At 46.1% G+C, this 14195-nt stretch overlaps 2 protein-coding genes across 4 annotated transcripts in view; one reads left to right on the forward strand and one right to left on the reverse strand.

The window, feature by feature from the left end:
- Nucleotides 1-7481, forward strand: part of ZFYVE26 (zinc finger FYVE-type containing 26) — a 67222-nt gene extending 59741 nt beyond the window's left edge. Inside the window, 6 exon segments of the mRNA XM_029911452.1 lie at nt 771-912; nt 1384-1443; nt 2762-2944; nt 3756-3800; nt 4912-5083; nt 5086-7481. Of these exon segments, the coding sequence (XP_029767312.1) occupies nt 771-912; nt 1384-1443; nt 2762-2944; nt 3756-3800; nt 4912-5083; nt 5086-5213 (730 nt within the window). The 3' untranslated portion in view covers nt 5214-7481.
- Nucleotides 1-14195, reverse strand: part of LOC112105694 (retinol dehydrogenase 12-like) — a 27251-nt gene continuing 13056 nt past the window's right edge. For 2 of the 3 annotated variants that reach the window (XM_024198584.2, XM_024198586.1), the window contains exons 6-7: nt 13555-13744; nt 8470-10227 (exon numbers count right to left, since the gene is read on the reverse strand). In XM_024198584.2, coding sequence (XP_024054352.1) covers nt 10125-10227; nt 13555-13744 — 293 coding nt within the window. In that variant the 3' untranslated portion in view covers nt 8470-10124. Of the gene's footprint in view, nt 572-8469; nt 10228-13554; nt 13745-14195 lie in introns of those variants that run through there. The other variant, XR_002908036.3, reaches the window with a different exon arrangement.

The raw sequence follows: 14195 nt of genomic DNA on the forward strand, positions 1-14195 counted from the left end.
TTCACTTGTCTTGATTAGGAAAACTGGTTGAGTTTAGGTTGGGCTTAGCTAACATACTCTAGCTAAGCCCAACCTAAAGTCGACCTTTTTCCTAGTATAGATGTAGGGTAAACACTGCTCTTCCTGGTCAAGACAAGCCTCAAGTGACAGAATGTCAGTCCCTGTACCACCTACCCTCCTATATGTAGGCAAAACTGATATGGACGTAGTCTATACAATTTACATTTTGTTTGCTAAACTTATTGCTTGAATAGTAGCGGAGCTAGATGTGAGCTTTAGAAGCAAGTTAGACGGTTAACTGAATTTCCAAACTTTAAAATGTTAGAAGTTTAGTCCTCTCTTTCTAACTTTTGGAGTGTCTATAACTACAGTTTTCTTAAGGTCTATTTTCTTCTAAAGTTACTGAAACTTTTTCACACTGGACTGCAGTTTAACAAAAATTAGTCTTTTTCTGTGTGTCTGGGAGTTGTTGTTGTTAAGGATCCACAGCTGGTCGGTGTGCGTAATGCTGAACTTCAGGTGAGCACTCGTAACGCACATTTCCCATGCAGTTCTGGAGAGCACTTCAGTGCTGCAGTTGGGGCGAGACAGAAGGCGCTAATGTTAATATTACTGTATGCACAAGTCAAAGAGCAGCTAAAATAGCCATTTTTAATTTGTTACAGACACATCTACCTTTTGAGACACTTTCAGTAAAGTAATCATTTGTGGACGGAGCACTTCATTAATAGTTATGTGAATGCGTCTCTGAGAATTTTTTCCCAATCTAGGCACATCAATACAGTTGAGCTACAGATGGAAGTCACCAAGTTCCTGCATCGGTGTGAGAGTTCGGGGACCTCTCAGATAACTGGCTCAACCTTGCCCACACTCTTTGGAAACAATCACATGAAGATGGATGTAGCTGGCAAGGTACTAACTGCCATTTAAAGCATAACATTGCTGCCTTAACTTGACCTGTTCTGTGGATTAAAGGATGATTTGGGGGCCTGGAGCACTCATCTGGACCCTCAAATAATACAAAAGGTACTTTTCAGTTGTAGCTCTCAGTGCATTTTAAAGGTAGGTAAGTATCCTTATCCTTATGTTACAGGGGGAGAGAAGTTAAGTAACTTGCCCACCGTGGGGGACCTGACAACAGAACTCATGTCTTTGCCTCTCCCTCTCTGGATCATGCTGCCTCCCATTGTTAGAGACACTTCTTAACAAGGCTGTAAATTGCCTTTTGGCAAATGCTATTGCAATGCTGAACTCAGGCAAGAGGCAATAAAATGCCTGGGCTACTTTGTGCAAGTGAATTCATTTCCTTGTGAGTTTTCTACGGATAACCAAATGGCGATGTCTCACTTTCCCCTATGTCTAATGTTGGCAATTTCTTCTCAGGTCATGCTGGAAGGGAAGAACATTGAAGAAGGTTTTGGAATTGCATTCAGAGTCCTCCAGGTATGGAAAACCTAAGAAGTTGCTGCATGTAAGGTTGATCCCACTCCTGTAAAGCACCACTGTTTATTACCAGACCCTTTGCATCAAGTGGGGAAAACATAAGTTTCAGATCTGTCCCCATGTTTGTGTAAAATACAGACCAATCAATTATGTAGGCTCTAAACCTCCATGCATTGTCAGGGACCCCTCTCCGCCAAGGACATGAACTGACTGGCCAGCTTTTAGTTTAGAGGGTCACTGATATCAACTTCCAGATCTAATTAAGCTACTTTTTTTTTTTTTTGAGGGAGGGAGTAGAGCTTAATTTTCAAGGTTCCCCTGTCTGTGTCTCAATGTCAGTCTGGCAGTTCTGAGATCTCTAGATCAGCCAGAAGGCTGTCTTGCTGTGCATCTGAATAAATTGATGCCTGCTCATCCACCGAAGGAGAGGCGATTAGAGAGGGGGCACTCTGATGGGAGAGAACAAGTGAAGGAAGGGGCTCCAGGCACCATGTGAAGAGAAAACTAGGGCACTGCCTGCTCTGCTGAGAGATGGGTCTGGTCTCTTCAGAGCCAACTAACTTGCCTCCTTGCTCATCCACAGAGTTAGCAATGCATTCCCTTCCTCCCTGCTGCTCTCCCAGAGTAACCAAGCAGCATTCTCCACTGCTTTGCACCTTCCTCAGTCACTCACACTCTGCAAAGTGCTACCCCAGGTGTGAATGGAGAATTCAGATTTGGTAGCATTTGATACCCACTCTGCACAGGTGTCAGTGACTGCGCAGGATATGGAGGCAGTGAAGAAACAGACCCAGAGCTGGCGCTATGCTGTTCCTAGAGACTGCTCATCCAGGGAGCAGAAAGTGTTTAATTGGAAACTGTCCTTGTTTTTGGAAATGTCTCTCTCCAGCATGTGTGGATGGCTGAGGCTGAGATACTTGCCAGCATGGTACTAGTAGCCCAGGTACTTAGCTGAGAAGGACCCACATTAGTAGCTTGGTGGGGTGCAAGGAGAGAATCTTCCTTGCATGGAGTGGAGCAGACTGCAGCTGCCCAGATTTCCAGTGCAGAGGAGTGGCCCCTGGAAACTAGGGTCCTACTATGATCTAAGTGGCCTGGCCTTTCGGAGCAAAATGGCATGCTAGGCCCTCTTGCTCTGAGGGCTGTACTTCTGTATGGAAAATGAGGGTGGCAAGGGACTGCGTTTTAGAGCAGTGTAGACTGTACTTGAGCCACACTCTGCTCTCCTAGCAGCAGAGTGCTCCTCCTCTGGGCAGGCTTGGTAGAATCTGCCATGACTGAACATGCTGCTTTGATACTTTCCATTTTCCCACTTTAGGACTTCCAGCTGGAGGCTGCAGCTGTGTACAGTAAAGTGGCCAAGGCGCTGGTGAAGCAGCAGAACTACAGTGAGATCCGGCAGCTCCTTAAATGCGTCAATGAGTCTGGAGTTGCAGCCAAAAATGACGGGGATATCATCATCCTAAACTGCCTGGATGAGTTTAAGGATATCCCCTCTGAGGTAATGCTGTCCCCATGGCACTGTCTTCTGAGGTGGGATAGGCTAGAAAGGGGACAGTCCCTTGCCTCTCAGCATCCATACCCTGCACTGAGACATGCTGTCAACCTCTTCTGGCCCCTTTATTTCACATGCTCTATCTCAAGAGAAATCAGTGTGCATCTGCACAGGGAAATGGCTGTTTGGGGGATGTGATTGTCTAGCTGCAAGGTCCTTTCCCTCAAATCTCCCAGCAAGGTGCTGTGCAATTGGCACCCAGGAGAGATCCTTCTACCAGTGGGATCCTCCCTTACATTGCTGTTTGGGATGAGGAGGCGTCTCTTTCCATGAAGATCCCTTGCTGGTAGAGAGGGCACATGGAGGAGGGAGCACAGCCATGTGTGCCCCCAAGAATTGTTGTCTGTGTAGGAAGCCACCCGTTAAGATTGCCCTGCTCATCACAAAGCCTTTACGTTGCTCTGTGTGTGTATGAGGCATGGAGGTGGGAAACCAGGAAGATCTCCATGAAGCTACCATTGCGTAGAGGGGCGCAGGAAGTCCTGATGGGGGGGGGGGGGGGGGGGGAAGCTGCCCTCATGGGGTTCCTTGAAGACACAACAGTGGTGTTGGGCCACAAGGTAAGCTGCAGTAAAAGGGAAGATTTGGGCTTAGTACCTGGCGCCTCAGGAACTGGGACAGTTGATGGCTGAGATGATTTAAACACCTTGCTGTAATTTCATCTGTGCAATGTTTTGATCTGATAGGCTGTAAAGATATAATGGTTTGCAATCTACAGTCCTCTAATTGTAACCTGCTTTTCCCCTTTGGGGCACAGGATCTGGACAATCTGATCCAGGATATGGACAGTGATGAAAACAAGGTGAGTAAAGTGTAATGGGAAACCCTTAACCTGCAGTGAGAACGCTGAGCCTGGAAACCACAGCTTCTCAAGATTGAGCTTAGATACCTTGTAAGTGCCTGATCTCATCTCTTCTCCCCAACACTGGGAGTGAAGTGTCCCCAAAAGTTAGAGACCCTTAGGTCTCTGAGAGCTACTGTGTGGGACTTAAAGGCAATGCAAAGATTCAGTTGGTTCTTTTTGGTTCTTCCTACCTATTTTCTCATAGATGCACTTAATTTCCCAGTGGCAGCAGGCAGCTGATGGGGATCTATGTGTATCTATGGAGACCAGCATTGAGTTCATTATTATTCCAGTGTTATATTATTGCCATTGTGGTAGGCACACACCGTCCTTTATCTCATCGATTTGGTAATTTCTCTTCTTTGTAGACTATGCTAAGCCTGAAATACATGGCTTCTGTTAATTATATACACTGCACTTCTCTACTGCCTTCAGTATAAGACTCTCAAATAATTTTACATTCACAAATAGGTAAATAGATTCTATTCCCATTTTACAGATGGCAAAACTGAGGCCCAGGGGTCACGTGACTTTCCAGGGTCACATGCAAATCAATGGCAGAGCTGGAACTTGAACCGAGGAGTCCTGATTCCCACTCTCCTGCTCTGACCACCAGACATGCTGTTCTACATAGGCTGAGAAATTGGATTTGATTTCTGTCACTGCAATAAGTTCAATGCTACAGTGACCCTAATGTGAACCTTTGAAAGAACTAGGCCATGGGCAGAATGCCTCTGTGAATCTTTTCTGTTCAGATATGGAGGTTTTCAAGCATGAACTACACATGCAAGAAGCTGATTTTGGTTCCATGATGATCAGCATCCAAGTTCTAAAAGCCAGTGACAGACGCTTAAATTTTAGAAAGTCTAATGCACTGGCCCTTTGTAGTACACTTCTTATAGCAGAACCTGGCCTCTGCTACATCATATCCTCTGCATCACAATTCACACCCTCTCTAAATAGTACAGCCTACTGAACTAGATTTCCCAATGGGCCCTCACCTATACCTGTGTGTTAGAACTCAGTCTGGGAAGCTGTGGCGAACAACCGCTTTTCTTTATTGCTTCAGATCCAAGCCTACCTGAAGTGCAACAAGCTGCGTTCTGCCTACCTGGTCTCAGTGAGACAAGAGAATACCAGAGCCGTGGAGCTGGTGCAGCATGTGCGGCAGTTGGCCGAGAACAGCGGGGAAGACGTTGTGCAGGCCATCTGTGCCCAGTGGCTTTCAGTGCACCAGCCCAAACAAAAAAGCTGGTTCACCCAGACCACTAGGAAATAACTTCCAGGCACCAACATCCAAAAAGGGAAGACTTCATATGGCACAGAGAAGAGGAGCTCAGCGATCTCTCAGTGACAAGCAGGAGCTGCTAGAGTGCCTGTAGCTAAAGGGAAGGAATTTACTTCATACAAGTGCCAATCCTGTGTTCTAATGACCAACAATCTCTACCTCAGGGTGTTTTCTGTGTGTTTTAAGCCTGACCAAGCAAGACTAAGGATTATGGAGAAACGCACTTTTCTGCTCTTTCATAGAGGCATTGAACTCTTTTGCAATGGGTTTGTTTTAACCCAGTAAACCTGTGTATAGTTGATGACCAAATCCCATCCCATCTCAGCTCAGTGTAGGTTGAAACCTAAATCTCTGTGATTTCTATTAGCCAGAGCCATTCTATAATGAATCTATCATTGCAAAGGTTGAAGAGAGTTTTTGTTTCCATTTACATAGACTTGGGACTGAACTTTTGAGGTGACTTTTTAAAGATCTATACTAATTATCACCAAGTTTTTTACACTAGCACAGTATGTGCAAATCCTTTAAGTTGGTTTGAAAGGCAATGGCTAGTTGTATATGGCAGGTGTCTCTATGCTGAAATCACTGGCAAGTGTTTGCCTGCTGCTTGGGCCCTTGGATGGATGGATGTAATTGGAACGGGATGCACTACAAAGGGGAGACAAAGGGAAACCCTTAAAATAGGATGAGAATGTCTGTGAGAATTGTCTTACCTCTTGCTTCCCTAGTTTAATCCACTAAGTGGATTAAACTGCTGTGATACAACTGTCATTGGATAGTCGCAAGGACTCTTATGTCCTTTTCCATAGTGTAAGCAAGCTGAGCTATACACCCCTTGCACTGTAGGGAAAGCACCTTCCTTTTATAAAAGGGTTTATATGGTGAAATTTAATCACACAGCAAAGTAATAGACTGCTGAACCATGCAATGAGTGTCCTTCCCAACGCAATCTTTCCCCTTCGACAAAGTGAAACATTTTGGACTGAATTGTTATATACTTTAAAAAAAACCCACCCCCCATATATTCCTGGGGTGAACAAATAGCTCAGACTGTCTGGAATACACTGGGGACTGGCAGGCATCCTTTAGCTCAAGTGATGTCCCTGTATTAGTTGCTGCTGCACAGAATCTCTTTCCCCAGTTGTCTGCTGCTGACTAGAAACAGACCAAAAGCCGCACTCTCCTGGTCTACTTCATTTAACTGCAGGTTCCTCTAGTGTAAAGTGATTCTGTTCAGGGGCATTTGGATTTGGCTACTGCTTCTCTGCAGCTGTTAATCAGAGAAGAGGGAAAAGTAGTAAGGAGAAACGGGCAGCAGAGAATGGAAGAAGCAGAAATGAGTGATGGTTAAAAAAAGTTCCCTAACTTTGGCAGCCCACAACATGCTTGTAGTGCTATGGATGTAGACTGCTAACATTTAGAGATGGGCAACTCAATTTCCCTTTCAGCAGCTCCCAGTATATTACAGTCAACTGGCTCACTTGCAGCCAAATGCAATCTATAAAGATGTTTGGTTTCTGGAAGTGTAATATAACTAATTCCATTGTATAAGGTAAACTAAACAGGCAAATAGAGTCCTTGTGATAGACCAGACCTCCAATGAGATTAAAAGGACTTGGTTGATCTCATTTTGAGTGTTTCATGACCACTGTCCCACTGACTCAAACATCTCTCCCTGCTGGAGATGCTTAGCTCATTGGATTTGGGGTTAGAAATAGCTCAGAGCTAAGAATCAGGGATGACCACACTTAACTTCCAGAATCTCCTAACCCCAGATCTCAGAGATCCTATTAGTAAGGCTAGTAAAAGCTGCTTTTATTGTCTCAGACAGACAGAACTGGCCTTGCAGTGTGCTCCAGGGGTTAGGCTTATCTTGTTGGGTGTGATACTTTTTATGGTTTGGGTCGATACCAAATCTACAAATAAATATGGGTGGAGAGGTCTGTACTGTGTGCACTGATGCAGTATCTACCATTCTGTATGCGTCAGTGAGAGGAACTTGAACAATATAGAAAGAAAGAATGGTGCCTGCCATGTAGCCCAGCCATTTTTGTGCCTGTCTTTCTGCTTGACTTCTTTGCACTGTACTTTACGCACTTTATCGAGTGTTTGTTGCAATGTTGATAGTCCTTAACTTAGAATTCTAAGGATCTTTTTCTTACCAGCAGAACTGGAATTTTGGCCCTGACCCTAAAAAAACTTGTGTCACGAGTAGTGCAATTAGTGTTGGGCTTAAAACCCCTAAGCATAAAAATGGATTGAACACTAGTAGTTGAAAGAGCCATTTGTCTGTTAAGTTATAATCTGCTTACAATGAACAAAGGAGAATAAAGTACTATCAGCAAAGGTCACTTGCCCCAGTCCCTCTTTTGTGTATTGCTCTGTTCTTTACCTCTAGCATAGTTGGGTGGCCTCTGCCTCTTTAGCTTTTGTGTTTGTAACTAGTCTGGGTCTCCATCTGTTATGGAAAACACCTAGGACAGGGGTGGGCCACATCTGGGTATGGAAATTGTATGGCGGGCCATGAATGCTCATGAAATTGGGGGTTGGGGTGTGGATGAGGGCTCTGGCTGGAGGGTTGGGGGTGCAGGAGGGGGCTCTGGGCTGGGACCGAGGGGTTTGGAGGGTGGGAGGGGGATTGGGGTGTGGGAGCATATCAAGGGTGCAAGCTCCAAGCAGTGCTTACCTCAAGCAGCTCCCAGAAGCAGCATGTCCCCCATCAGGCTCCTATGCGGAAGCGCCGCCCTGTCCGCAGGCGCCGCCCTTGTAGCTCCCATTGGCTGCAGTTCCCAGCCAATGGGAGATGCGGGGGCAGCACCTGGGGCGGGGGGCGGCATGCAGAGCCCCCTGGCTGCCCCTATTCATAGGAGCCAGAGGGGGGACATGCCTCTACTTCTAGGAGCTGCACAGAGCCGGGCAAGCCCCTGCCCTCCCTCCCCCGGAGCACCAGAGCGGGGCAAGCCCCAGACCCCACTCCCCAGCACGAGCTCAAGGGTCGGATTAAAATGTCTACGCCGTAGTTTGCCCACCCCTGACCTAGGAAAAAGGCAGTGTAGGATTGTTCCCGAGTAGTGGAGTTCTAAGCCAGGGAACCAGTGCAGAATTGTTCTGTACGCTCTAATCTTCCTAACCTAGTCTAGGTTTAAATATCTCAATTAGTTGGGAGACTTGTTCCACAACCTAATAAATTTCACGATGAGGAAATATTTCCTAATATACAGCCTATATTTATTTAATTTCACTCCTACACTGTTCACATGAAACTAGTGCATGCCACTGCCACCCACTCAAGAACAACTTAAGTACATGAGAAGGAAGAGTAACAGCATAAAACAGGAATGATTTTATTTAGTAATGTAACAGTTGGAGGTAACTCAGTGGTGACTTGCAGGGTCAAGCCTCGCCGTAGAGAGCTGGTAGTGCTAACCTCATCAGGAACTAGGCATCTTCTTCTCAGAGCAAATACCATTCACTTGTGACTACACAGAGTACAGGACTGAATGTCTGGATTTCCTAATAGGTGGAAGGCAATCCTGCAAGCTGTGATACCCTGACTGCAGTGACATTTTAGCCATGTGATGCTTCCAGAAAAAAAATTCAAATGAAGTACAAAATATGCCATCTTATAGCCAAGCAGCTCAATTACCACACAGGGTGGGAAGAGTTTGGAGTCTGCCTGTCTGCAGCAATGACCAACTTTACTTGCAACATGTTGGTCACCCCTGTTGCAAAGGGCAAGTGCCACATGCCAGCCTTGGCTAGCCTCTCCCTAGAACTACTGGGCAGGCAAACTTAATGCCAATGTAAACTAGAGTCTACTCTCGCCTTCTTGCCCCATTGCTAATGTGGCCATTGCTGTCTCACTATGGATGATCCCTGCCTTTGTCTGCTCTACTGTACATATGGCTGCGATTCCAATATCCTCCATCAGGACAGCAAACGTGGCAATGATGTATCTGCCACAGCTTGAATCACTCTGCTAAGTAGAGGGCAGGCTCTGTTACTTACTACCCTATACACAACTCACACGTCTCAGCTCACTCTCTACTGGCAGCTCTCCCCTCTCTTTCCCCCCCCCCCCTCAGAATTCCAAAACCTACAAGGTACATGTGGCTTTTATTATGACAAATTTAAGACTTCAGCATTGATGAGAAGATGTAAAGGGCCAGGTATTTCTTAATAAGCCTGCTCTAGGCTTCCTTCTACTATGTAAAAGGTAATCAGATGGGCTGCCCCATGTGGTGCTTGTCTGACAACCTAGGTTGCAAAGAGCTGCAGAAGCTGTGCCCTTCTGCTTAAGGGCATGGCTTGCTTAGTACAAGTACCCTCTTCTATTCTGTTTATGCAGTGCCTAGCACAAAGTGGCCCTCAAGCCTGGTTGGGGCAACAAGGGCTACTGAAGTACAACTGATTAACAATCTCGAGGGGCAAGAGGGGCCTCAGCATAGATCACCTGAGACTTGCTCCTGTGAGCTGGGGCTTGCTGCAGCTTTAGGATCCCCTCCCAAGCAGTGGAGCAGAGACAAGTGACTCAGTGGAGCATACATTGAAGGAAACCCTCAACCAGTCTGGTTACTACTGCTGCATAAAGATCCTTCCATAAGCATCAAGCAAAATTTCTAAATTGTCTTGTACAGAAACCTAACTGACCTAAAGCCTCCACTTCTATTGGGGAACCAGGGGAATAATGTGTTGTGGAATGGGAATGGAAGGCTGGGAGGGGAAACGATAAGCCCTGAGTCCCTGCACTTTGCCCTGAGCCTCCAGTTAGGAAAGGGGGATGAGTGGGGCAGTAATCTCACCTTTTCTTTTAAAACATAACACATCACAGAAGTTCAAGGGCAGTTGTGTCTATAAAGTCACTGGTAAAGCCGCAGCAAGTGCCAGGCAGTGGGCTGGCTGTATGGTTGCTTGTGTTCCTCTGCCCAAGCAAAGAGCTCCTTCAGAACATCAAATCCAGGCTTATCTCACTATAGCTCAGGGGTTTCCACCGTTCAGTCCCACTGGATGCCCAGCAGCTCGCAACTGACATTCCAAAGCTTCTTTGCCAGCTCATCACTCCGGCCTTGAGGGGACACATAGGCTGGCCGGCAGTCACTGCAGAAGGAAAGAAGAGACTTTCATCAGGTGCCCTGGCTGCATTAGCACAGGTAAAAGGTCCAGTTAAAATGCATGGAGACACTAGCTGATGATGATGTCCAGCTTAACTCCTTCAAGCTGGATTTAAAAATAAGAGGGGGAGAGGAGAACTGGTAGCATTGCTCAGGGTGGGGGTAGGGGGGCAGAGGGAACGTGTGGAGGCAGCTGGCAGCCAGGCCACCATACTGCTGCACCTAGTGAAGATGCAGGCTTCAGCATAGGTAGGGGTAGTGGAAAAGAGAGCTGGTACATAAGGGACCACCACTGTAACCCTTGGAGTTCCAAGCTGTGCCTGCTAGTGTCTGGTTTATTACAAAGGTTACAGCAATGGCCCAAATGCCATAGTTCACGGAAGCCTTTGGGACATGACTATAAAAATAACATGCTATCAGGAAAGCACCTGAGAACTTGACCTTTCATTTTGTATGTTTATAAAGCAACTTGTACCTGTGTGGGCCACATAAATAACCAGCGTGGCTGCCTCGCAGGCAGTTATCATAAGAAAGGGGAATGATGCTGCCCCCTCATCAAGAGGTACAGCTGTGGAATAAGCTGCAGCAGAGCTTGGAGAAAAGATTCCCCCCCTCCCCGCAGATGTCAACTGCAATAAACAAATATTTAAACACAATTCTTCAGCATGGTTGTCTGAGAAGCCAACAGCAGAAGGTGTAGGAGGGCTGTAACGTAAAGGTGGAGGTTACTTGAACCGTACTGGGTTCCCACTTAATGGCAGGAGTTAACTTACTACCCAATCATTCTGTTTATAAAGAGATGGTACATACAAACTGATTTCACTAAACAAGGTAGTTCCATATTTTATACATTCCAAACTCCTCCCAAAGACCAGCTTTTCCACTGACACCCACAGAGTCAGACATTCCTTTATTTTAAAAACCCTACCCTTGTCTTCTCTCCCACGGTATGCACATGCCTTTGGTGAATAGCTAGTCATCTTAGTGCTACTGCCCCTGCTCCTCCACCCCCACCCCCTTCCATTTTATTACATAACATCTGATATCAGATTGTGAATTCTTTGGCGCTGGGTCTGTATGCTCTCAGCTGTACTACTGGGTATGGTAACATAATAAACTGAAGTTGTAGTAAGGGAAGGAAAATTCACGACCTGTTCAAGATTTCCAAGCATGCTAGAACCTGCTCATGATGCTTGAGCAAGCTGAGTGCCTCGGAATATAGGGAATGCTGATGTGCAGTCCAGGGGGAAAAAAATCTGGTAGCAGCAGTCACATTGCCATTACCTACGTATGCTTGATTAAAGGAAAAATGCAGTTTACTATTGCCCTAAGTGTCTGAGACAAAAATTCACTTAAGACTAAAAGATAAGAAAATACAAAGCAGCATTAAAAAAAATGCCTAAATTTTTCAAGAGTTCCATTGATAAGGAGCTTGCCATTTTAGCAATGAAAACAACAGGAAAGGCAGCCTAGAGATATGGATCAGGGCAGGAAGATCAGAACTGCAGTCAGAGACACTGATCAGCATGTGCTTTCCACAGCTCTTTTGTGGCACAGAGCTGTACCCACTAATCTAAACAAACAGGAGATGAACAAAATGTGCCTAAGAAGAGCTGTGGCAGTCTCCAGCTGTATCTCTTCTCCACCTGTTTTGCTATAGGACATCAGCTTCTGCTACAGCTGCTTTCTTCTTCATCACTTCCTAGTCATATAAAGGCCATTTTAAAGAAGTATTAGTGATTGTCACGATTTACATTCAATTAAGTGACAGGATTTGGACACAGTTCTATTTCAGAGACAGTCCAATATAAATCTGGGCACTCACACTCAAGCTGCTATTTGCTAACCATTTCTCCACTGAGTTCATGCTTGCTTCTTTTACAAACCTGAAATCCACTTAGAGTTCACATGCTCCAGCACATGGGACAGCTGAGATTCACAAAGGCTGCTTTTATCTACTGGGAGATGGAAGCACTTGAGAGAGGATTAGGGGACCTATTTCTATAGCCAAGGCAGATTAAGATGGTACAAACTCTGTACTTGAAGATCAGACACAAAGGCGTATCCTGGAATAATCTTGTGGTTCAATCACAAGGGAGAAAATTGAGTTTCTAGTTTCAGATATGAAGGAGGGAGTTTTATCTCGTGTCAACTGCATTCATGTAAAATCAAAGGGCAATTTCCATATCGAATTCCCAAATGTGAGGTGGTCACAGTGAAGTGATCAAGGCAGAAAGCAGCACCGAATGTAACTGTCCAAGAGTTACATGTGGATCACTTGGTTAAGCCATCCTAAGCTGTGTTTTTGGAAGAGATAAGAAGATGGTTATGCAGGTCACAAGATAGCTCAACTGAGATCAGTAGCAAAATGGAGCTGGACTGAATGAAAGAGAAGAGCCATGGAAGCCATTTTGCAGAATGAACTGCATTGCATGCACAGACATGCAGGGATCTCCTTTCCTGAAGCGTCCTGCAATGTGTGCAGCTTCAGGATGTGCCATGCTTTGGAGAATCAGGCCACATATGGAGGTATTTAACTTGAGACACAGTTTTGAAAATCTTGAGCTCTGCTTGCACAACACCTAGCACATTTGCTACTGCCTTATAATCTGAGGACTTCCAAGCACTTTACAAACATTATTGAACCAAGTGTCCTAACCCCACTGAGATGCAGGTACTATCATCCTTTTGCAGATGGGGGGAAACTGCAAAGAGGACCAAATTCATCCCTGGTGTGACTCAATTGAATTCAGTGAAGATACAGCAGGGCTGATTTGGGCCAGAGAAGTTAAGTGACTTCCCAAGCATTCAATACAAGTCTGTGGCAGAGTAGGAATAGAACCCAGAGTCTGTGACAGCCCATCTGCGGCACCTGGCGCCCCTCTGGGGCACCTGGCATTGGCCACTGTTGGAAGACAGGATACTGGGCTAGATGGACCTTTGGTCTGACCCAGTATGGCCGTTCTTATGTTTATCTTGTGCTTTAAGCATGAGCCCATTCAAAGACTACAGGACTGGGTATAATCTAAAGCATTATACAGGTAAAGAATTCCTTGCAAATATGACTTTTATCTTTGTGTCCCTTTCCACGAGCAACCCCTTTCCAATCCAACATGTTCAGATTCTTGTAACTGGTACAAATTCTAAACATATTTCTAACATTTCTCCCTTCAGATCTGTGTAAGCCTCAGTACAGTCCCCTCTCAGGCAAAGATTATAGCCTTACCTCGCCCACACCTCTTATCCCCACACCCCAGAGACATCTGGGTTGCACCCTTCTGCCCCACCACAGCAGATCAAGGACTCTGCCCACCTGAAATATTGTCCAGTCACAGACTCCAGTTCCTCAGCCACTGCACAGTACACGCTGGTCTGGGCTCCTTCGCGTGGAGTCTTCAAGAAAAAAGAAAACGTCTTCCACAGCAGGGACATTAGAATCGAGTGCCGGACCAATTCGGAATAAACAGAGCCTGGATGCAGCGAGTTTGCAGTGACTCCAGTGCCTACAGCAAGAGGGACAACAAGGAGCATTTATCAAATTAGACCCTGCCTACATGCACTAGAGCCTCCTTAGAAGGAAGGCATTAACAGCCTTCCTGTTTTGCCCCAGTATCTAACATGTTAAAGAAACAAAGGTCCAGATGCAGATATAGTGGGACAAATTGAACTCCCTTACACTTGCTTGCTGGAAAACTGGACAACATCTCATCCCAATTATGAACGCTGCACCATTTTAGTCATTAGGCCTTTTACAAAGCAGCCTAGCAAAAACATTAGAGGCTTGCCCACTGCTTTGTAAAGTACAGACAGGGCCGGCTCTGGCTTTTTTGCCGCCCCAGGCGAAAAAGCCTCCGGCCGCCCCCCCTTCTCCCCCCCACGGGGGGAGGGCGGCCGGAGCCCTGGGAGGAGGGCGGCGAGCCCCGGCGGGGGCTCGGCTCTCCTCCCGGTGACCAG

Source organism: Terrapene carolina, unplaced genomic scaffold, assembly GCF_002925995.2.
Source record: "Terrapene carolina triunguis isolate 2854851 unplaced genomic scaffold, T_m_triunguis-2.0 Scaffold96, whole genome shotgun sequence".
Lineage (NCBI taxonomy): Eukaryota > Metazoa > Chordata > Testudines > Emydidae > Terrapene > Terrapene triunguis.